Source organism: Phoxinus phoxinus, assembly GCF_949152265.1.
Source record: "Phoxinus phoxinus genome assembly, chromosome: 17".
In the NCBI taxonomy this organism is placed as follows: domain Eukaryota; kingdom Metazoa; phylum Chordata; class Actinopteri; order Cypriniformes; family Leuciscidae; genus Phoxinus; species Phoxinus phoxinus.
This window is the reverse complement of record NC_136892.1, coordinates 11549696-11575842: the sequence shown is the minus strand read 5'-3', so window position 1 is coordinate 11575842 and position 26147 is coordinate 11549696. Positions and strand designations below refer to the sequence as shown.

The following is a 26147-nucleotide window of genomic DNA, read 5'->3' as shown; positions in this document are numbered from 1 at the left end:
TGCTTGGCGGCTTTAGAGGCGTTTTCGCTCAGTTCTCCGGCGTTCCCACTGGTCCCGCGGCAGAGGGGAGCGTATGTGTCTCAATCATGGCTCAATTACAGCCTTCTTGCCTCAGTATGAGAGATCTGTTATGAATACACAACCGCCGCCACCAATCACCATAACCACTGCTCTCATTACCATCCCTTTAACCGGAGCGATTATTACCCTTTTATTAATGGAGAGAGAGAGAGAGAGAGAGAGAGAGAGGGCTGAGAGCTAGATCGGAGAGAGAGAGAGAGATGGTGAGAGAGAGAGATGGTGAAAGAGAGAGAGAGAAAGGAGATACAGCGGCGCGCAGTAAACGAGTGTCAGGTTCGGTGCACGCACTGAAAAATTAAACCAATTAGGAGCGCCGTTTGGAGCCCCTCCGTTCGCATTCCTCTCCGAGCCACTGAACAGCTCAGAGGAAAGAGAGACAGAGGGAGAGAGAGATAGAGGGAGGAAAAGAAAGAGCTCGGCACTCCATTCTGTCATGCTCGGCGAAGAGCGGAGAAGAGCGGGAGCGAGAGAGCAAACGTTGCCGCTGAGAGGCGGATTAAAAGCAATCTATATCCACATAAATCATTGATTAAATGAATCATGAAATTAATATGTAAATTGTGTGTTTAACCTCTATTTATATACCACTGTCTGTCATCGTAGCGTAAATCTAAAACTAATTGCGATTTCTCGCCGAGCCTGGGAAACTGCAAGAGAGAGACAAGGAGTGGAAGGAGGGAGGGAGAGAGAGAGGTAAAAGTCTGACATATTTATTAACTAAACGTTCAACTACATCAACTTACTCATTAACAGCGATATTAAGGGAGAGTGGTGAGAAAAGCACACCGTTAGTGCTGCATCAGCAAAACAAACGCTAGATTCTTTCAGCGCAAAAAAGACGAGTTGATCAAGAAAAAAAAAGAAAGCTCTGACAAGTACAAGAGCCAGTTATATCAATGCTGTCTCATTTATAGAAGTTGTTCTTAAGCGTATAACTTTCATAAAGGTCTGCAACTAACAACTGTTTCGATGATCAGGTTAAGCTGTTCGATTAATCAATTAGACAAGTACAACAAGTTTCAAAACAATTAGTAAAAAGAATGTTATTTTACATTTGGTCCAGTGTTATCCTTAAAACATTATGGATCTAGTACTGCTACTTTAATAATCACTAGTCTCCTGATTACTTGTTCGATTAATATGGTTAGAAAGCATAATTGTATTAAATTAATGTATTTTTCTACATCTGCTTCATTCATGTCAGATTTTTTTATTTTTTTATCTGAAAAAAATGTATATTCTTTACTATTAGAAACAGAATATTACTATTTGAAACTGGTTCATTTAATATACGTTTTATAATATTGAATTTACATGAATGTAATTGGTCGATTAATATTAATTGCCGATTACTTTTTAATGAATCAATTATTCCGATTAAAAAAGCAAAAGTTTAGTTCTTGAAATAATCTTCATTGACAACTTTTGTTGGATTTAAAAATATATATATTGTCTTGTTCTCTGTCAAAGAAAGTTGTAAACTACAAAACAAAAAAGTGTATGCTATAAAGTGTGTTCAAAATCAGGTTCAACATATAAAGAGCACAGACCCGACTAATCAAAAAACATTCTTGTCCACCATTTTCATTAGCGATTTCTATTGATCTCAATGATTGGCGGTTGCAGGTTGATATATATCTTGTGAACACTGACAGTGTCCTAAACATAGAAATCAGGTGCTAAAACGATACCAAAGCTGGAAACTCTAAAATACTGTATATGCTAACTTGATATAATATTATATATCATTCAAGCATCAAAGCGACTGATATCTGTATGTACTGTTTGTCTGACAGACACATTGTTTAAGGGTCCCACCGGTGAGGTTGTGTGTGTGTGTGTGTGGGTGATATAGGTGAGGTGGAGTGATGGGATCGGAGGCCCTTCCTGCCCCGGCTGACATAAACCACACTCTGGACAGTCCAGCCGGCCACAGAGGACCCTGATTTATAGTCAGGCGAAAGCCAGGACAGCCGTGGTGATCTTTCAATAAAACATCAAAAAAAGCTCTGACCCATCCATTACCCATAAGCCCCTGTGGAACAGACGGGTCAGGTGTGCCTGCCATCCCTCACACTGCAATCTCACACTGAGGCACCATGGGAAAAGCCAGGAAGAGTGTGTGTACTGTTGAATTACAGCACAGTGGAAAAGACAAGAAAGAGAAAAAAAGCAGTAAACTACCATTAGATTCTGCTCAATTACAGATAATCTGATCGTAAACTCAAAATCAAAACATTAACACTATTTTAACTCTACTTGATCAAATTAAGTTGAGATAAAATTGCTAATAAACTTCAAAGCAAACGTCATTACAAGTTGGGTCTGTGCTCATTGTAAAGATTAATTTCATTTTTCTGCACACATTCGACCGTTGTTCATCAAAAACAAACAGAATAAATTTGCATGTACTGTAAATTGACATTAATCGTTTCATATTTATTTTGTCCCATTAGATTAAATGCGTCAATTTATGTCACAATGGTTTTATTTACACCGAAATTTGCTCTATTCATATTTAATGAATAAGGCCCAATGTATAGCACACATTTGCTCTTTTTTTAATAGCCAAATTACCCAACCAAAATAATTGACAGATGAATCGATTATTAAAATTGCATGAGACTGTTCATTAAAGTATTAATATAAGTTTCACACTTAATTATATAATACATCATATTTTAACAGAATTCATATTTGCTGACTTCCATTTATTATAATATGAATTAATTAAACTAGGATTTTTTTTAATGGGGTCCGGTGACCCTCAGGAAGCAGCAACGGTGTACAAGTGGGGGTATGATTTTTAAAAAAGAACAAATATTTTACAAAATTTATTTTTAGGATTATCGAAGCAAATTATAAAAGCAAATTTTAATTTTATAATATTACCGTTTCATTCAGCCATTATTTTGTCAGATAATTCAGTACGGTAACAAAATAACAGCAGATTAATTAATTTTGTAAACAACATGTGTTTAAAATATATAATTTAGAATTTACTTTTCTTCTGCTTTATATTTTAAGAAGGGGGTCCTGGTCATCAAAATATTTGAAAACCCCTTAATATATGATGATAATGTCTAGCATCAAATTAATGGGCCAAAAGTCAGAAAGAACTGATATGAAAATTAGTTTAACACACACACACACACACACACACACACACACGCCTGTGTCCAGATGGAGACAGGAAAGTGAAAGACAATGTATCCTTCACTTGACAAGAATGCAGCACAAGACGAGCCACAAGCTTTACCTTTACACACACACACACACACACACACACTCAAGCCAGTTTTTGATATGTTATCTGATACATGCACTAAACTGAAGGCAGATCATTGTCAGTGTGTCTTCAAAAGAAAGCAATAAAGCGTTGTGCATGCTCTCCCCCTTGTTTCCCTAATTCACTTCATTTCATTTTAACTATCCGTAACAATCTGGCGAGACATTACCCTGTAATGAAACCACACAGGGCCTGATTGTTTTCATCAGAGGAACACCCCCCCCCCCCCCCCCCCCCCAATCTACACATACTCACACACACAAATGACACCCATTGCTACTGACAGACACAATATTTACACTGTTTCAGACACACACAGATGCACAACATCAAGCCACCCATCCATACATCCATACAAACATACACACACACACACACGCATTGCTTTGTGGGAGAAGAACCATCTGAGTTGATGCAAGCTACTTATGACATATAAAAAAAACATGTGCTCCGATTGTAAAAAGGTTGCGACATACGTTGTATTTACTCATCTACAGGATTGTAAAAGTTGTTATTATTAGGGTGTGGTCTTTATCCATCTTTCTGATTGGACGTCTCTGTGAGGAATTTTTAAGACACTGACATCATAATGGTGAATAAACAAGCACACAACCTGCTTCGTAGTGTGTTTCCAATTTACAGTCTGTACACATGCTTAACATGTTTCCAATCAGGCCCAGGGCCGCTATTAACGGAAACCATCTTCATACTCATGAGGGCACAGGAGAAAAAACATGAGAATGGAAAACACATAAACGCAACTGTTATTGAGCATGATTCGCATTCAGGGCTGTTTCAATCTCTTTCAGAGACGAATGAAGCACAATGCAAACTGAAGCAGATTGAATATTTGCTGTCGTCTTCGACGAGTTGTAGGTTGCTCATCAGTTAAACTTTAAGTTAAAATGTGATTTTTCATACATCTCAATTCTGATTGGATGAGTTGAACTCAAAACAACCATATATGTAGACCTGGTGGTGTGACTGAAATCATTCATTATCATTGAGTCATTTTATATTGTGCTAATATACATCACAAGTTATTTTTGCTGTAAATTTGCTGTTATTTTTGTAAATATTCTGATAATCGAGTGATTGAAATAGAACAAATAATAATTATAATAAAAAAAAATTATTAAGACCCAAGTTTCTGTCATTTATGCATACGTTTCAGACATGTTCGAACTAATAACGTAAAACAGTCATCTAAAATATTTAATCACACACATACATTATATATGTGTGTGTGTGTGTGTGTGTGTGTGTGTGTGTGTGTGTGTGTGTGTGTGTGTGTGTGTGTGTGTGTGTGTGTGTGTGTGTGTGTGTGTGCGTGTGTATATACACACACACACACACACACACACACACATATATATATATAATATACACGTAATTGTGTATATATAGGGACAGTATATTTACAGTAGGATGTTAAAGGACAGTGCAGGGCATGACAGAAGTCATGTGGCATGTTACAGGTGGAGGTCACATGATGCTTATAAAACATTTGGCAACTATCTTCCATCATAAGGTACGCATATCCTCTGCAGTTGTCTAAGATAATTGCGTTTTTTTGTAATATGATCTACATTTCCACGTGCATGATGTGAAGAGAGCATCGCTCCTGGGTGGATTTTAAAAGTTTTATAGGCTTATTCTGCAGACTTCCGGATGGCGGTACGCAGAAGGGTGTGTGTGTGTGTGGGGGGGGGGGGGGGGGGGGGGGGTAATTGGAGCTGGGCCGCCCCGGGGCAGATAGAGACAGAATGAATCCCTTACAGATCCGACTGAGCACCAAACCGGCCATGATGTCACCACATACCCAGGGCTTTTCTTGATTTAACCCAGACACAGAAAGACTCGCATACACACAAACACTCACCCACACCCTCCCTGACCCGTCCTCTCCTTACATCCCACCTTGCTTTCATCTTCATTTCTTCTTTTAATAATCCAGAGCAAACAGATGTTTCTACGTTTGACTGCAACTTGACATTAGTATGCCTTCGCAGCCTGTTAAAGCCTTTTATGCAGTGAAACCACTGGCGATGGACTTCTCAGCATCGACAGAAACCACCATTAGTGTTTACAATTTATACCTTAATTATATTCATGGCCACTTGTGTGTGCACAATTAGTCAATCAATACAATAATTTTTTTAATACATTTTTTAAATAACATTGATGTATTATTATGTATTAAATATTTACATTAATAAGTACATTATTTCAGTAATTATATTGAATTTATATTCCATGAAATTTCCACAAAATACAAATGCCTGGCCACTTGTATGTTATTTTACACAACAAATAATTATTATTTTATACATTTTAAAAATAAATGTTTTATGTATTATTCAAAATGTAATAATTATATTAATTATATAATTATATGCATTATCATTATACAGATTTTATATTCCACAAAATTCAATCGCTTGGCCTCTTGTGTATATTTATCCACAATAAAAAAAAATATATATAAAAAAAAATTATATATATATATATATATTTTTTTTAAATTATATATATATATATATATATGTGTGTGTGATTATGTAAATATGTATGAAATAATTAATTATTATTTTCATCCATTTTTATAATGATATATTAAACATGCTATATGCTATAAAATAATTAAATATTTAACATGTTTAATTTAATTAAAAACAATGAAAAAATATTTTCAACAATATAGTTACTTAGGTTTTTTATTTACAATAATAGAAAATACAACTACGAATTCATATAAAGACACTTTTGTAGGAGAACAATGGCGTGTACGGTGAACTGGAGCAGATTTGTTTGATGCTTCACTATCATTCTCACAGTTTACACACACACACACACACACACACACACACACACACAGAACTATGTAAGAAAGTTAGAAAGTGGTACCCGTTTAAATCACCAGAATTCAACAACATCAATGTTCAATTCACACTAAAGCACATGTTAAAGTTTGCAAGGCATGTAAGCACATAAAGCACAGCACTAGATCCATGGGCTGCTATACTGTACATCTCATTACAAATCTAGGGTCATTTCAAGACTGAACTGTTCATTTCCAAGCAGGACACCCTTGAGGGAACTAACAGGGCATTGTGCTCTTCAGGTGAACCCATCTGCCCAAGCTATACAGGAGGAGGTTAATGCGGCAAATTATGGCCTCCAGATGTGGGAGACAACTGTAAACACTCTTCTAAGCAGGGAAAAGCACGACTTTGTCATCTCCTCAGATCTCCACATCTTTCAAGTCCTTCGAAACGGGATTCCAAGACTCACTTGAGCTCGCCTGCCATTAGCATAACCTCTCCGTTCTGGCGCGCAAAACGCTTTGTGCGAACGGATCAACAGCTGCTAGCTTGCAGGAACGGGGAAGTGCAGCAGAACATGTCATGAAATATTAATCGCCATAATTGGGATGCTAGTTAGCGCTTCTTTGACCAGCTTTAGTCCCCTCCGGCCCCTCCACGCGAGCTAGCGCTTAGCGTTAAACCAAACTATTAAAGTGGCAGAAAAAATGATGAACTCCTGAAAATGGATTAGATGGGGCTTATGTTTAAAATACTTACTAAAACGGCTCTAATCGCCTTCTCGCTGCCACGGCAGACAATGGCGGCGCGGCAGGGCAGGGGGGGAGAAAACACCAGCTCTTCCGGTACAAACTACTTTGCCGATTTCAGTGTCACATTCAATTTTCTGCTTCCTGCTTCTCCCCGGATCCCCATCCAAAAAAAAAACAAGCATTTAAAACATCAGTCCTAATTAGATGATTAGTGCTTGGAAGGGCAGGAGATAAGTCATTTGCATAATTCAATCATAAGAGTTGGAGATACATATTTCGATGTTCGTTTGTACAATTATCTCCGCTGTCCTGAGGGCTGTGATACTAATGTGATTAAACAATACTCTTGCGCGGGGCCTAGTGTCCTCCATTAAAGCACTGCTAGAGGCAAAGCAAAAATTAATTTTAGAAGACAATCAATTTTATTCTACATGACTGTAATAAATATAGCCTGGCTGCAGATGTGTCATTAAGCTCAGGAGGAGACTTTCCCAAAGTCAAAATGACACTATTCTCTTTCTCTCCTCCTGCCGTAACTCAGCGGACGGTGAGCCGAAAGTGTCATTTTTCCCTCTTGTGAGATCCTTGACAGGCCATATCCATCTGTCTGTTTTAACCTCTTCTATCTCTCTCCCACGCCGCTGCACATCAGTGAACACCTGCTATTCCTCATCCCTACCGAGACTGCGTATTAAGAGCTAACTTCGTAATCGCGGCTTCTAAATGCTCCTCAAACATCGTTTAGTGAATGCAGATGTAAATATGTCATTTGTGCAGATTCACATACGTAGCGGGCTTCTTAATTTGTTTTCGTGATTTCCGCGCCCAAAAAGATTCTGGTAGCGCCTTTCCATCACTAATTGACCACATGTGTCTTTGCTTTGCCTCTAATTCATTGGTTACGCATGGGACTAGTTATTAAAGCACTGTGGCTTGGAACAGGCCCCCGCCAACATTAATGAGAACTCACATGGCCACAAGTTGTTTTATAAGAGCCCGTCAGCAGTTAAGCGCTCTCACGTCTCAAGCATGTTCGCAGTAAGACATAGACGGACAGAATAGTCAGTCTGGAAGACATGCTGCCTGCTTGTCTTTACAAAATATGTTCAACTACCTATAAATAAAACTAGATCTATCCACCCATCTTACATGGTGGCCCAAAAATTATTTGGACTCTTAATCCACAATCAATCAATCAATCAATCAATCAATCAATCAATCAATCAATCAATCAATCGAATGTAGCACACACGAGTTATTAACAAGTGGTATTTATTTTAAAGATGTGTATACACACACACACACACATACATAAATACATACACACACACAAATATATACATATACATTCATATATCCGGTCAAATGTTTGGAAACATTACAATTTATGTTTTTGAAAGAAGTCTCTTATGCTCATCAAGCCTGCATTTATTTGATCAAAAATACAGAAAAAACACAGTAATATTGTGAGATATTATTGCTATTTAAAATAATGGTTTACTATTTTAATATGACATTAAAATATAATTTATTTATTTATTTGATGCAAAGCTGAATTTTCAGCATCATTACTCCTGTCTTCAGTGTCACACGATCCTTCAGAAGTGTAATATGCTGATTTGAAACTTAGTTATTATCAATGAAAACAGTTTAATATTTTTTTGAAACCTGTGATACTTTTTTTTGACAGCACTACCGGTAATATGTAAATTGTTATACAGCGCTATCTGCTTGTTTGTATCTTTGTTAGTTAGTTTAATTTAAATATTAATAAAAACAATAACAAAAGAGAAGGCTGCTAGGTTTCAAATCATGACAGCCAGTATAAAAACTCAATATGAGATATGACAGCCGTTCACATAGGCTACCATCATAAAAACACTGAAGCCCCTCTTGACGTTTCAAATGGTCTTAATTCATAATTTACTGTGCTGAAAGGGTAAAGGAAAGAGTGAATCTGCAAAAACAACAACCCCCAAAAAGGTGGATGTATAATTAATGGCTGACATTAAGGTGTGCCGAAGGAAAAGCGACAATCTGAGGAGATTTGATGAGACAGCGGGGTGTCTCGTGTGCCCAGGCCGAGCTGAGCGTCGCAGCCTCGGGCGAAGCCACAGGCGCTGAGCTGCCGTCCATATGGACCGGGCGCGCACACGTCCGCGCGCGCCACGAAACTGGAGGCTCGCGGTCACGCACTGGAGCGCGCACTCCTGACAGGGGATGCGAAGGTAATTGTGTGTATTAGCAGCAGTGCGTGTCTGTCAGTGTCTTTGTTTCAAAGTTTACCAATTTATTTAGTGTTCAAACTTTGAGCGCGATTCAAAATTAGACAAAATCGATCAAAAGATTCAATAAGATACTAATTCAAATTCATTTACAGAACATGCTTCTTAAAGGTGTCAAATTGTGCATTTTAGGGAATCTTTGAAAAGCAGCACTTTGACGCGCGGTGTGATGGTAGCTCGCGCCTGGGGCAAAGATGGGAATTAGACACATTTTAAATTAATGACTAAAAAAAGCAAATCGCTTCAAGAGACGAAAAAAAAATATGACAGGCTTTCGAACAAGTAATGCGTTTTATGATTTAACTTGACAATTCCTGCTAAAGTGCGATTGGCATGAATGCAAGTAGGGATGTTTCTCTCATTTTTATGATGTTATTCGCATGAAGAAACTCTCTGGTCAGCGGTGCAATAAATATTAGTGGACAAGAGCTTTCTGCACTATTTTTTTTTATTTTTGGATGTTCTTGCACTTGGTGGAGAGGGGAAAAAACAGTTAAACTAATCTAATCCACCTTTGGAGAGCAAGCACAGATGTTCATCTCTAATGTAATTCCCATTCAATTTCCTAAGTGCAGTCCCCAAGTGCAAACTAGTTTAGTGTTATGTTTAGCTTGCAAATTTCGTTTTAATAAATAATGAATGCATTAAAACCTGGAGATCAATTGCGAGCTGAGAAATCATAAAAGCGGGCCGTAAGTGCCGCGTGCGTTTGCTGATTTGGACACTTTCTGTGTTTCAGTCAAGTTTTACAGATCCCGTTGCATATTTATAGGTTCTATCTGAAAATATAGTGAGCTCCCTACTTAGACAGCATATTGAGCTGCTGACTTGGAACAGGACAACTTGCTGCGCGTGCATACAGGACGCGTACTTGCGTTCCGGAGCCCAAGCACCGACTCTTTTTCAACACCGGCTGCATTTTTTATATGATTTAGCCTATATAACTTTCTCTTCCCTTAAAATGTGGACGAAACACGCATTATAGGTCTCTAAAAGTGTAGTCTGATTCATGAACAATTGATTCTGATGAGCCGGTTCTTTTTAGTGAATCAAAAACCTAGAGCCTGAACGAATGACTCTATGAGTCGGTTCTTTTTAGTGCATCAAAACACACAGCAGCACCAGCAGTGTATGCCTTTAAAAGTACTTTTAAGTTAATCAAAAACACTTACGAATCAGTCCCAGCAGAAAGAATTAATAATTAACTTAAAATAAAGTTACTTAAAGATAGGCTATCTATGAATAATGTTGTAATCAGTGATTTATTTTTAAATCAATGATATAGGATTCCTTTATGCTTGTTAATACTTAAAACGTGCTTTAGCTATTCCAAAAATCTAGGACCAATTATTATCTTACATTTATGTCACGTTTAAGACGTCTGTGTAAAGACTTTTAAGTAAACACCTTTTGCAATAATTCATCTGATTTATCTGTTCTGTTGAACTGTGATATGATCTCATTATTTGACTGCTGAAGGCAGAAAGAGTTGCATTTCTTTCATCCAAATATGTATTCTTTACACTTAAAAAATATATATTTTCATGATTTATCACACTTTTTTATCTTTTGTCAAATCAAGATAATTAATGTGGTTCAGATAACATAATATTTAGAGTTTCTGTTTATTAAACCAATCTCCTTCATTGTATTAACTCAAATATTTAAATTCAATCAACTACATTTTAAGGCAACCAGGTAACTTACTTTTTGAAATGAAACCAACAATATTTTTTTATAATGTAACAGTAAATGAATCGTGCAATAATGGAACTGTAAAGGAATCATTAAGAGGAAACAGAATTCCTGTTTAAATTCCTTGAGATTCACATTCCCATCAGTTTTGTTGGTCAATACACGTGCATGAGATGAATGCATTTGGCCACTGCGTCGCATCTTGTTCTATAAGTGTTTGTGTGACCCGTTTAATTCCGTCGCGCTCTGTCTGGCTGATTTGAATACTAAAAATGTGCCCTATTTAAACACCCCCTAAATAGGCAGCTCACTATAGGTTGAGACGCAGCCGTCACCGGGCTGGCGATCATCCTCGCTTGTTTCCCCGTGGCTGTCCCATACAAACTGATGCAAAAGACACCCATTTGTCCCAGCTTAGCCCTTTTCTCAATGAGCCTGTGCTGAAGGAGGAGAGAGAGAGGGAGAGAGAGAGAGAGGGAGAGAGAGAGGAGGCGAGGGGCCAGCACGCACATTAGTTTCAGCCATCTGGTAGCGGGACGGTGGATGATGTTTAAATCTGACTATAAAAGCGATGCTTGCGAAGGTGAACTGTAAAGCAACGATGCCGAGGAGCAAATTCAATTTCAGGGGGGCCCATTGCTCGGGCAATTTCATTATCCCACCGTATGCTGCAATCTGACAAGAAGAGTGAAAAGCGCAGCGCTCCGCACCTCATTCTCTTATTGTCCATTTTGCCTGGACTCAAAATTAAACAAAATAATGTTGTAAAACGGCCTCTCCCCCGCTCACTTTCTCCTCGCTCTCGTTTCTAATTAGATGTGTACGGCAGATTGATTCAGAACTGCGCAAAGCCCAATAAAGTGACGGGGGATTCTTCTGGAGGTTGTGCTGGGGATGTTAAAAGGTTAATTACCGAACCTTGCCCAGAATGACCATCTGGATATATGCGCTCCCTCTCTCTCTCTCTCTCTCTCTCCCTTAAACACACATGTGCATCTCCACACACACATTCACTGTGCAAAAGTGCAATTTAAGACCACGTTCCTGAACCTACTCCCTCCAACCGATTTTAAATACCTGACCTTTTACCTGTGAGAAAGTAAGAAATGGAAATAGAAGATTGAAAATACTGGACCTGATGCAAATACAATATGGAGAAGAATACATATAGTTACTGAAGTTGCAGATAAGCAGTATATGTTTTGAACTTTTAGACTATATATATTGTATTCTTTTTATTTAAATAAGACCAATGATTTGTAAATTATTTAATTAAGTGTTTTTACAAGTCAAATTAAGGCAAGTGTATTTCTAAACAGGATATATATATATATATATATATGACCACAAATATATATATATACACACACACACACACAACATTGTGACTGTCATTCCGCTAAAAGCGAAGACTGTGCAGTTTTCATACTAACATATAATTAGAGACTTTTGCCTTTGGACACTCAGGAAAAAAAAGGTACAAAAGCTGTCACTGGGGCAGTACCCTTTCAAAAGGTACTCTTTTTTGTCTAAGAGTGCATATTAGTACCTCATAGTTACATATTTGGTACCAAAAGTGTACATTAGTACCCAAATGGTACATATTAGAACCTTTTTTAAGGGTATCGTCCCAGTTTTGTACCATTTCTTCTGAGAGTGGATGATAAAGGTCTTTTTAGGTGTACTGCTCCCTTGAGTCCCACCACACCAATCACACACACACACACACACACACACACACACAAGCTGATATTGCTAGAGTAGCCTGAGAACACTAATGCATCTGTCATGATAACAAGCTAAGAATAACATCTCCACACCAAACAGAGCCACAGATCCAGGAGAGGTGCTTCATTGATTTATGCCACATAGCATCTTATCCCAAATGAGACGTGGGACATCATCCAGAATCAAACACATATCACACAAGAATTCAAATCTGGCCCTGGATATGACATGGGTCAAAAGCGCATAATGATAGTACTGACATCCATTCATGTGAACCTGACTCTGCGGAGCAAATAACAGAAGAAAGTGAAATGCAACCGAAGTATGACCCCTAGTCCAAAGAGCTGTCGTTGTATAAGGAAGAATAAAAGACAAAAAACGTCAAATATTGGAAGCCCAAAAGTTTCTAAATGCTTAGCGTAGAATGAGCATTAAAGTTTAAAGAGTAAATGTAGTCATATAACAAAATGTCCCAAATGAAGACTAAATCCAGGAGATTCAGGAAAAGGTAACTTATAAATATTATTAGGACAAAAAGTAAAAATACTTTTGGTGTTTTTTTTATTTTTGAATAATCTTTGCCTAACTTAAATCAGCCAGTTCAATTAGTGCAATGATTTATTAAAATGTCCAACTAAATCAAACTATATTAAAAGGCAGATGAAATAATCTACTATTAAAATGTCCTATTCATTTTTATAGGCCTTTGCAAGTTCATATTTTTAGTTTATTTGACTCGTTTTTAGATAATAAAATGCCCATGTTTGCTCTGTAATAAACATGTTTGTATAAGCGAGTCTCGTAAAAAAACGGATAAGCGAGGAAAATGAATCAAAAAGATTTTGGAGTAAGCTGTTAATTTTATGATTTATTATTATGGGTAGGCTACTTCTGTATTTTCCTTATGACAGTTATTTGCTTTGAAACGAACAAAACTGCAGGTGGTTTGGCAGAAATAAAAACTGACTGGAACCTATTTTAGACAAAAGTTTGATTTTGGCGTTTTAATTAGTTTTGAAAAGTACACAAGTAGCACTTTCTATAATAACTTTAACTTTGAAAATAATTAGCCTAGGCTTATTAAAAGGTAATTTAGATCACGTGCATTCAAATAAAAACGTCATAAACGTAGGCTAATTTATATTTTTTTACACATATATTCAAATGTATATGTGCATTAAATCTTTTTTTGTTGTTGTTAATAACGAAAGTTATCATAAAGTGTTACCAACTTTGCAAACTCCGCAAGCTCTGAATGAACTTGAAAAGAGCATCAGATTCCACAGCTCGGTGTAAATCTGAAGTGTATGAGATATAAGTCTTGCCTGGCATTGGTGCAGTCGTTATAAAGCGCCTCGAAGTCTTTTCGGGTGATGAGTTTGCACCGGTTCACGCCCGGCTGAATGGCCCCGAGTCCGCGCAGGATCCGCACCTGCTCCACCGTGCACACCACCGGGCATATATCCAGCCGCTTCAGCTTGGTGTAGACGGTGTGCAGTCCGCCGACCAGGTGCTTCAGGAACAGGTCGAACACCTGCGGGAGACAGATGAGCTCCTGACCGTCCACGGTGAACGAGGCCACTTTCACCCCGTGCACCTCCACCATCTTACACTCGTTATTATGGACAGCGCCGGGCCCGTTCCCGTTCGTGCCGCCGCCGCCGCCACCGGTGCCGGTGATGAAAGAGTTGATCATGCTGCTGGTCAGTCGCGGGGACTCGGCCGGGCTGGAGTACAGAGAGTCGGGACGGAACAGGCTGCTCGCGCCCCCGGGAGTGGAGGTCGGTGAAAGCACCGGAGGAGTTGCTGATACGGCCATAGTTTATGCGAAGTTTCCTCCTTTCCGTACTTTTTGAGTCAAGCACACCTTTGCTGGCTCCTCGCACTGTTTCGCGGCTTTCACTCGGTGTTTCTCATGCGTCTCCGGTAGCCACTGCTGATAGTCGGTAATGTGCAACTACCTTCCTCGCGAGTGAGATGGATAGAAGTGTATCGCACTCAGCGATTCAATTAGCCAGCCCACTACAGGCCGGAGTGACAGCTCTCTCAGCCAATAAGGAACGCGATGGCACACGCCTTCAAATATTATTGGCCATCTGCCAGTTATGGGCGGTGACTTGTTTTCTCACTATCAAAAGCGAATACAACTTTTTAGATTGCTGTTAGACAGTAACACGCCGTAAGTGAATCCGTTCAACTTTATAAAAATGCTTCTTAATAATGACTTTGTAGAAGTTTTTAAAAGTTACCATAAAACACTTATATTATTATGGCATTATAGGCCTGAACAGCAACAATGTACTTACACCTTTATAATATAAGATTTCTTCTACTAATATATCCAACTGTGATATGAACAAATATTAAATATGACAGCTGAGCTGTTCACATCTGTCCTGCCATACCATCGTATTATTGCAGCATCATCTTTTAATCTGTCTCACAGACAGTCTTCAGTTTTAAAATAAATTACAGTGCAATAACAAGCATGAGAATATCATCAAGACAACATGAAAGATACATGACTTATTATGCTTCTTATTTGTGATCAAACTGACTTTAAGTCCCAAAACATTATTGCTATTTACTGTATAACATGCAACACTTAAGGTAAACTGAGGTGAACTAACTTTACTGACTAAGCTTTTAATAAGCACTTCTGTTGTTATAACATTGTTTTTTAGGCAACTTATAAAAGATAGAGTTCGCTGTTTAAACATTTGGCCTAATTTGAAGCAATATGTGAAGTGGCTTGCTTTTAGGTTATTATGGTGCTAGTATAATTGCTATTTGTCATAATTTGAGTTCTTGTACCCATGTTAAAAACCTGACAGATTATTTTTACTCCAAATTAACATCTTATTTTTCAGTATGTTATCTCTAACATCATATGGTGTTTTATTTTCGTTTAGCCCCCCGCCCAAATCCCCCCCCCCCCCTTAACATTTATAAATTAATTCAATGATATTAACAGAAGAACAGACCCTCTGAAAATATATGGAGTGACTTAAATAGAGAACAACGTTCTGCATAAAATTGCATTTATGAAAAAATGTGGAAAAAAATGTCAGTCTCTAATGCAATTTCTTTTTTTTTATTGTAACACATTTGATTCACATTTTTCCTTTCAATACTTTATCTTTGCTCTCATTATGAACCACTTATTGAAGCAAATGAGGACCTTTGTTAATGAGAATCTTTATACAGGTCAAAAAAAGTCGTTGTAAAATGAATGTAGGAATCATGCTTAACCTTTGAGCCCTTGCAACTTTTGTGGGAAGATTAATATTGTAATGAGGTGCCTAAATGCCATGCAAATTTCTGCCAAGTACCTGCTGAAATTAAAAAGCTAGGTGGCAATCTAGAAAATTAGATACATATTTTACCTAGCTTTCAATCGCACCTCAGCCCTTCGTCTTATATTTAATCTTAATGAATACCTGATTATCATACCTGGCCCTGCAGACACATGCACCGCCCCCTCAGCACCGCCCCAATGCTTATGCATATTCACCACTTATACGCACAGATCTTTATATATAATATATGTATATGTAGTCTAAGCAGTATTAGATTTAAACACTGGTTTCAGTGTTAAGCCTTTATCATCTGAGAAATCCACATTTTAACTAAATATAATATCTTATAGGAAGTAGCCTAATTAATCATATAAAACAAGACAAATACTACTTAAGAGCTGACGTCTGTTAATCTAAATGTAAAAGTCAAGAAATTAAACAATCTTAATATGTGACCCTGGATCAGTTACAATTAGGACGGGTATATTTGTGGCAATAGCCATTAGCCAACAATAGCTACATTGTATGGGTCAAAATTATAAATTTTTCTTTTATGCCAAAAATCATCAGGAAAGATCATTAATGGTAAATGGACTGCATTTATATAGCGCTTTCAACAGACTCATGGCCACCAAAGCATTTTACATCTTGCCTCACATTCACCCATTCATACAACGACGGCGGTGTCAGCCATGCAGGGCGCCATCCAGCTCGTCGGGAGCAGCTGGGGTTAGGTGTCTTGCTCATGGACACCTTGACACTTGGTCATGTGACCGGGGATAGAACCACCAACCTTCTGGTTTGTAGACAACCTACATGAACCACATTTTCATAAATGTCCCTTTTATTAGGTAAAGATCATGTTCAATGAAGATATTTAGTATATTTTACCGTAAATATATAAAACATTTATTTTTGAGAGTGAATGCAGCACAATCGCAAACATAAATGGACAACTTTAAAGGCGATTTTCTCAATGTTTTTTTATATATAGGCCTATATATAGTCCTATCCTATCAATGGAAAGCTTATTTATTCAGCTTTCAGATGATGCGCTGTAAAAAAAATATTTTCATGATTTGTTATCACAACTTTTTATCTTTTGTCAAATCAACTTCGATAACTAATGTGTGAAGATAACATACTATTTTGAGTTTCTGTTTATTAAACCATTCTTCTTCATTGTATTACAGTTTTTGATTTTTGAATTGATAGCAGTGTTTGATTTTTTTGATTTTGAACACATGGTAAAACAGTTTTGAGGTGAAAGTATCATTTTGCAAGAGGAGTCAGAGGTTTTGTAAATAGTGCTTGAAGATGAGGTTTTTGTGTTTAATGTTTTCAGAAAATGGAGCAAGGATTCAGAAATTGTGTTTTAGCAATTGAGAAAAACTGTAACTCAAATTTTTTATTACAACAAAATTTTAAAGGTATAGTGGAAGATTTTCTTTTTCCGGGTGGATCATCAAGACTATTGGTCCACCTAGTTGTCAATCATTCTGGTGATATGTTTACGTAAGGCCATCGTACGTGCTCGTCCCTAGGTAGTTTTCGTTTTCTGCGCATGCGTACTTTAAGGTGTATATGTGTGGTGAGCTACGGTTTCAGCCATTCATTGAAGCTCGCCGTTCTCACTGGGTTTTTTCAAAATGTCTGAGGGTCGCAAGAGAAAAAGTGTCTACGATTTGTATGACAAGAAGAGAAAGACCTCTGAAGAAAGAAACAAGACCAGAGTGTTTTTGGGAGAATATTTCACACACTGGCGTGCGCTAAAAGCAAATGGCTTTCCACTGATGTCTCAGTCGCGAAGTTTCTATTCGACAGGTAAAGTTTGGCATGCTATTTGGAGAAATCCATTTAAAATTACTGCTAGTAAAAGTTAATGTAAGCTATGATTAGCGATGCTAGCCCTGGCACAAGTCACGCACCGCGCAGACACTATAAACATCGCAATTTGTCTAAAGTAGCCTTATGACCAAATGGTAAAAGGTATCACGATGAAATGTTATAAAACCTTGTGTGTTCATTTTTGATAATTCCAATGTGTGACAGTGGAAAAAGGGCAAATCTTCTTTTTGAAAGTAGGCTTGGATGAGCCATGCCGACAGCAACTTGTAAACAGAGCGTGCACGTGCAGGCTCGTGCATGCTCTCTCGTGCACACGTTTAATAGGCGTTCCCTCTCGGGATCAGGTAGAGTGTTGCGCATGTCCCTTTATTTCAAAAAGTGGAGAGAGCGGTTCTTTTCTAAAATTCGGGAAAATCTTCCACTATACCTTTAAGGCAACAAGGTAACTTGCTTTTTTAAGTTAAACCAATTTTTTTTTACAGTGTATACATCTCAATTTAAAAAGAAAATGACTGATGTGACTGGTTTTGTGGTCCAGGGTCACATATTATCAATAAAATTAAGAGAAGAGAAAAGGTAAGTAAGAGTGAACAAAAGAGTATAGAAAAGATGAGGCAAGAAGAAACAAGCTGAGCACAGAAGAGATGAGCATTGATGAGAGTTGATGAAATGATGACGCAAGACATATAACTTGAGACAAAGTGAGAGGGAAGGAGTCATACAATAAGAGAAGATGATATACTTGAAGAGAAGACACAAACAAGAGGAGATGAGCAAAGAATGGGAAAATGAGACAAAAACAAGCTGAGCAGAGAAGAGATAAGAAGAGGAAAGATGAGATGAGTACAGGTGAGACAAATCGAGATGAGAGGAGACAAGAAGTGCCAAGTTGAGCACAGAAGAGAGCGAGGAGATACTATGACAAGACATGTGGAGCTATAATAATGGATAGCGATGAGACAAAGTGAGAGGGCAGGAGTCATACAATGAGAGAAGATGATATACTTGAAGAGACGAAACAAGAGGAGACGAGACAAGAAAAGACAACCGGCAATGAAATTATGACACAAGACATGAATCGATAACAATGGATAGTGATGAGACAAAGTGAGAGGGAAGGAGTCACAATAAAAGAAGATGATATTGAAGGAAAAGATGAAACAAGAGATTTGAGACAAGATGAGCATAGAAGAGAGGAGACAAAATGATGATACAAGACATGTGACGCGATAGCAATGGATAGCGATGAGACCAAGTGAGAGGAAAGGAGTCATAAGAATTATACTTGAAGAAAAGGGATGAGCAGAGAAGAGAGGAGAAGAAAACAGATTAGACAAGACAAGAAAAGCTAAGCACAGACATGTCAAAATCAGGCAAGATGGAATTAGGCTGGTGAGACAAATCAAGAAGAGATGAGAAAAGAAGAGACAAGTTAAGACAAGATGAGCAAATACTAGATGAGAGGAGACAAGAAGAGACAAGTTGAGCATAAAAGAGACGAGATGAGGCACTCATCTAGATGAAAAGAAAAGTGATAAAACAGGAGGAGACAAACAAGTTAAGCATAGATGAGATGAGTCGAGACCAGAAGAGACTAGTTAAGCATTGAAAAGAAAATAGAAAAACAAAACAGAGAAATACAGAGATGTGATGTGAAGAGATAATGTGAAGAGATGAGACAACTCAAGAAGATACAAGATAAGTGTCAAGACCGGAAGAGACAAAATGATCAAAAAACAGAAAAAAACATGTGACATGTGGAGAGATAGTAACGGATAAAGATGAGACAAAGTAGACAATACAATGAGAAACAATAAGAGAAAGAGATATAACACTGTAAACCCTAAAGCTCAAAATAATTAATTGGTTTGAGTAGGACAAACTTAAATTAAACTAATTAGTTCAGTCAAATAAACTTGTGTAGAACCCCGGATTCAGGAGGAACAGTGCGGTTTTCGTCCCGGTCGTGGAACACCTCCAAGAATCAGCACCTCCAAATCCGAGGCCATGGTGCTCAGTCGGAAAAGGGTGGCTTGCAGACTTATGGTTGGTGGAGAGTTCCTGCCTCAAGTGGAGGAGTTCAAGTATCTTGGGGTCTTGTTCACGAGTGAGGGAAGGATGGAACGCGAGATTGACAGACGGATCGGTGCAGCTTCTGCAGTAATGCGGTCAATGTACCAGTCTGTCGTGGTGAAGAATTAGCTGAGCTGCAAGGCAAAGCTCTCGATTTACCGGTCAATCTATGTTCCTACTCTCACCTATTGTCATGAGTTGTGGGTCATGACCGAAAGGACAAGATCCCGGATACAGGCAATTAGCTTTCTCCGCAGGGTGGCTGGGCGCTCCCTTAGAGATAGGGTGAGCAGCTCGGTCACTCGGGAGGAGCTCAGAGTAGAGCCGCTGCTCCTCCACATCGAGAGGGGTCAGCTGAGGTGGCTCAGGCATCTGTTCCGGATGCCTCCTTCCCGGGGAGATGTTCCGGGCACGTCCCACCGGAAGGAGACCCCGGGGAAGACCTAGGACACGCTGGAGGGATTATGTCTCCCGGCTGGCCTGGGAACGCCTCGGTGTCCCCCGGATGAGCCGGAGGAAGTGGCTATAGGGAGAAGGAAGTCTGGGCATCTCTGCTTAGACTGTTGCCCCCTTTTTATGAGTATTTAACACTTTCTTTTTCTTTCAAGTTCACAGAACTGATATATTTTAAGTAAATTGAACTGTTTCCTTATTTTGAGTGTTATAAAATTATTTATTTTAATTTAGACCGAAACGGCGGCTGGGATGTCTATTTCCCAGCATGCTTTGCCAATGGCACTCAAAAGGGAGAGTAAATGCTAAAATTAAGTGTAATATAATGTTATTTTTGTGTAAGGTTAATGTTAAGTGGGAGATTTAGTAGTGATTAATAAGTGATTGTTATGCTAATTTTGAAGAATTTCTGTTAATGTTGGTTTTAGGACAGTTACCATCATGGTGACAAGTGGTACATGCAGCTTGATTTGAGATAAAATCTATACAATCTTTATATAGCTGCACTCATACAGCAAGGTCTTCTGTATAACATACAGTACGGTTGACAAATTAGTAAGAAAACTAGATTATTAAAGCTAGTTAAGTTTTAAAAGTGTTCACATTGATTACATGTCAAGTCAAGTCAAGTTCTGCTTACTTTTAATTTCTGAACTTTTAATTTCCTAACTTAAAAAAATTGAGTTAAATAATTTTTTGTTTTGTTTTGCCAACTTATTCGGGTTTGCAGTGATGAAACAAAAGACAAGCAGAGAAGAACACAGGCAAGGTAATAATGGATGAGACAAAGGAATGTTTGGAAATGGATGAGACAAGGTGAGACAGAGAGGAAGAGAGTTCATGTTTCAGACAGAGGCTGTGTTTTAATAGTAATGTAAAATATTACACCGAGGCCAAAAAGCAGATCAGCGTCATTCTTGGTGTAATGAAATGTTTCTGCATTAATTTCCACCTTACGCAAATCAATAACAACAATAAATTACAACTGATTTTAATTGAATGTTGTTTCTAATTTTACTGTCACTCGTGATAAATATTTATGTCTATTACAGCATTTTAAATTCATTACACTCCCAGATCTTTTTCACTCAACGGATTGCTACATACATCAGCAGTTCAGTAATCCATTTGGGCTGTGACTGTGACACGTGCCAAAAAGTTGCCTGACTCTTAATTTAGGGTAAAATATCACCCTTTAATACTACTTAAGAAAAGACAAGCTGTCACTTGAGTATGCTCGACGTACTTAATTTCTGCGAGAAAGCCACCACAGATGATTTAAGGACACTCTTCTCACACTTGCTGCCAAATCACGGGTGACTGGACCTTTTTGTGAGAGCCTCGTGCTTTCGAAGGCACACCGGCTGTGTGTGTACGGCACTGACCATCAACAAAAATTACTCTGGGAGAAAAGTGGCCAATGGAGGTTAACTGTTTCGGTCACGTCAGACTGAAATGTGTTATTTCATTTTTCAACTCTAGGGTTGTGCTGTCTTCAGCGCTTTGAATGAGTGATGTGGACTTACGATAATGGTGAACGTTACGTACGTAGAAGGGTCCTGTTGTCCAGTAAAGTGCCTGTTGGAATCTCAAGGTGACCTGATTTATTTATTAAAATGCTCCTTAGATGAATCTCAGGTTTCCAACAAAAATAAAAATCTTAATGCAATATCTTTATTTTGCATAAAGCAAGTGAAGGCTATTTTTAATTCCATTAAGATCTTTTTTAATTAGAGTTTTTTTTAATTGTAATACGATTTATTATTGTATTATATTACTTGATTTTTTTTTCTTAAAAAAAAAATCCCATTAGATTCTAATTACATGAAATGTTTGTCTTATTTAAAGAGATAGGCCTATCTCACCCAAAAAAAATGTAATTCTGTTATTTACTCACCTTCATGTTGTTCCAAACCCGTGTGACTTTCATTCTTTTGCAGAACATAAAAGAAGATATTTTTAGTTTGGTAACCAAACGGTTTTGGTTGTGTTGACTTCCATTGTAGGGACAAAAAAAAAAAACACAACTTTTACTTTAAATAGTTAAATGAGTTAAATTACAAAAAAAACAGTTTTTTTATATTCCACAGAAGAAAGAAAGTCATACAGGTTTTGAAAGATATGAGGGTGAATAAATAATAACATAATTTTAATTTTTGGGTGAACTATCCCTTTAAATCAGCATAAATTAAGACATTAACAAGCACTATTATGATGTAATACTTTACCATTTAAATAAATTAATGAGATTTGTTGTAAAGTAAAGTCGCAATGCAATATACAATATCTATCTATCTATCTATCTATCTATCTATCTATCTATCTATCTATCTATCTATCTATCTATCTATCTATCTATCTATCTATCTATCTATCTATCTATCATCTATCTATATTTATCATCTATCTATATCTATCTATCTTGACACAGTTTCAATTTAAAAAAATAAAAAATAAAATGATACCGCTGTACTTGTGGCATTACAATATTTACATGTGTTTTATCAGCACTAATATGTATTCATCAGGCCATTTCTGCATCACCCATGCATTCACGGACTGACACACTCTGATAACTGATCTCTAATTTAATTTATATTTACGGCGAGATTTATAATGCAATAATGTTCTCGTGGATGTTTCATTTGGAGAGTTTACGAGGGGCCTGACAGATGGTGTCATTGTGCGTTGCTTTGCCACTGCTCACCTCTCTCTATACTCAAGATGGCCACCCTCAAAAAGAGCTGAGGGAGAAATCAAATCAACTGTGAAGTCTCCTTGAATTCCACTTCAAAGTTGCAGTTAAGTATGAAAAACTTTGCCACAGTATTTAGAAATCCCTGACTGAACGAATGCCAGATCTTTGAACAAACACTGGCGGCAAAGCCTGCAACTTATACAGTCTAGTTATCGTTACGGTGGCTCTGTTGATGAATTGTGTACTCTTTCCTTGTCAGAATCTTAATCTTAATCCTTCTTAATCAACATTTACTCTCCGAAGTGCTGGTGCGATACAGCAGTCAAGCAGGAGATGGTAGGACCCGTCCTTGGAGACATCTTTACCCGGCCTGAAAGTATTAACGGGCAACAAAAAAGTAGACGCACTCTCCAAACACAGAAGCCGTGAATGAGGACTTTATCTCCACCGGCTCTTAGAAGCGAGCATCAAAGCCTGAGGAACTCACAGAAGACTATGACTAAAGGTGCGGGCTCTCGCAAGATAAAGAGCGCTTGATTCTTGCGGAAAGCATTGTAGCGCTCGTCGCCTTGATTTTGCTTTCAAAACCAGCCAGAACTAAATGCCTCTGAACATACGGGGTGATGGCACATGATGAAACCCAACACGAAATGATTTCAATCCACACAGGTTTTGCTTTTCATTTCTCCCTCAGATTAAAAAAAAAAGAGCCGTATCCCCCAGAGAACATGCCGTTGACACGAAGACACCCCTCCATCACAAACACTGCGACAAACTCTCTTGTTAAAAGCATCCCTGGTGCGTCAGATATGAGAGAGAGGGAGAGCGAGCAAGAGAAGAAAAAAGGGTTCTCCTGTTGTAAGCCATCTGTCTTGTTTTCCGCTGTTGTTTTAAGCACGGACAAGACGTGCTTAAAAAAAGGCAGACTAAGGGAGATCAAGTGTCACCAATCTGTCTTATTTGAAGCTATAAACACCTGTCCTCATTCCGGCCTAAGAAATAAGTATCAGTGACAAAGACTGTGATGTTAAAGTCAAGAAAGCTGTGAAAAAGGAAGGTCTTAAGGGTTATCAGTGCTGCCTCTTTCTGTTTCGGGAGATATGGTCATCTCTCTTTGTTTACCAATGAACTACACCACACACAAAAAAATGTTCTAGAGATCTACGGAATGCAGAAAATAGAAAGCGAGTTCTTCACAGCACGCTTATACAAGATGATTTTTCAAAACCCTTGACTGGCGATGAAGAAAGCCGCAGAAACATCTGGAACATGCAGATAGGAATATTCAGAGAATAGACAAAGCTCCTCTGAAATATATTCTCCGGTGCATTCTGGCATATCTCGAGATAAGGAGAATGTTCTTGAAATATATGAATTATAAGTGGGCAACCCCTTAAGCTTCTAAAAAGGCCCGTTGTTTTGTTTTAGGAGCAATTGGTTCAGAAGCTTACTTTGGAGATATGTGTAGTTTAATCATCTGACGGGAAAAAAAACTGGCGAAAGTTCTGTGAACTTATAACATCAACCAACATTCTTTTACAATGTTCTTTTAAAAACAACAAAGTTTTTTTAAGATGCCTGTTCCTGTCTACATGTTTCGGGTTCAAATACTTCTTAAAAATCAGTCCCACAGAAAACAATCTGGACTCAGGACTGGACTGAGAAAACAAAAAAAACATATACCGTTGTGAAAAATAACGAAGGTACAAATAACGACAGTCTTTATTCAACATAAGCCAAAAACTTGAAACAGTGTGCCGTGCACAAACAATACCGAACAAATAATGAGTGAAGGTGAGGAACTTATACACATGGTGATGAACTAAATGATGAATGTAAGGTTAGATGTTGTGGAAAGAAGGAGGTGGGAACCGGCGAATGTTCAACATCCCTCAACGACGACTGCTGCCACATATAATAAAACACAACATAAATCCAGGCCTGGCCTCTCTCAATCTTCACTGTCGTCGCTCCTCCTTTTGTGCTTCCGCTCTTCCTTCGGCTTCGTCCTGCTCGCCACAATGAACAGCTGTGATGAACTAATGAATATCCATGGAAACTGATTAGTGGCTGGAAAAGGAGAACAAAGGATCAAAAGAAAACAGGTGACTAAACAAAACCAAAACTGAGCATAACTCTGTGACAGAACACTCGGGACGGCGCTGCCTCGCACCGTAAAATAGCTGAGGAGGTGGTTCTGGCGGCAGATGAGGGTCCGGTTTAAAACGAAGCCCCGGTGGAAGGAACCGCGGAGATGGTTCAGAAGGCAGACGAGGGACTGGTGAAAAACGAAGCCCCAGTGGAAGGAACAAGGATGGCAATTATGGTGGGAGGAGTCAGGGAGGCAATGATTGGAGGAGTGGCCAAGTGGTTGTTCAGAGTGGTTGTTGTCAGCCCAGTGGAATCGACAGGGGGAGGAGCTAAGGTGGGGATTTGGCTGACAACACTCAAGGACCAACTAACGGAGATGAAGCCGTAGGAAGTGGATTCCAGGGCGCAGACGGAGAGCAGATGGGGACGGCCAACACCAATGGTCTAGGAGGCCGAGGCGGAGCCAAAGTGGCGAGCATCCGAGGTGGAAGCCAGAGTGCCTGAGAACTGAGGCAGAGCCGGTGAGACTGAGGACCAAGGCATAGCCGGAGAGAGGTGGAGCCAGGGTGGAGCCGACAGGTCGACGGACCAAGCTGGAGTGACGAGATCAGCGGTTGGAGATGGAGCCGGGGGATCTACTTGCTGGACGAAGCTGGTGCTGGAAGACCTGAGGCTTAACCACACAACGGCATGGTGTTAGGGGAGAAGGCGGGGCTGACAGAATTGCAGTGGAGGAGGAAGAGGGAGATTAGGTGGGATCAGCGAGGATAACTCCTAAATAGACCCCTTTTCAGTTAGTAAACATGATGTTTTTTTAGTGGGTGGAGTTTAGGTGGTGGCAGAACGATCCCTGTGGCCGCTTCACTAACGTTAGTTTGTGTGTTAGTTTGTGTTTTAGCTTTGTTAACAAAAAGTTAGTGTTTTTTAACAATGTTTGTTTTTTAACAATGACTGGAGAAAATCCGATTTTATCTTAATGTACAAGGTCACTCACTGTCCAGGACCGCGATTGTTATTTGCAAAAGTTAAT

At 38.6% G+C, this 26147-nt stretch overlaps 1 protein-coding gene across 4 annotated transcripts in view; it reads right to left on the bottom strand.

Annotated features, from left to right (window-relative positions):
• The window catches only part of dacha (dachshund a), a 155985-nt gene extending 141304 nt beyond the window's left edge, over window positions 1-14681 (bottom strand). Inside the window, exon 1 of one of the 4 annotated variants that reach the window (XM_079585591.1) lies at window positions 13981-14681. In XM_079585591.1, coding sequence (XP_079441717.1) covers window positions 13981-14474 — 494 coding nt within the window. In that variant the 5' untranslated portion in view covers window positions 14475-14681. The remainder of the gene's footprint in view (window positions 1-13980) is intronic. The other 3 variants (XM_079585590.1, XM_079585593.1, XM_079585592.1) reach the window with 3 other exon arrangements.
• Between the last annotated feature and the right edge of the window lie 11466 nt (window positions 14682-26147).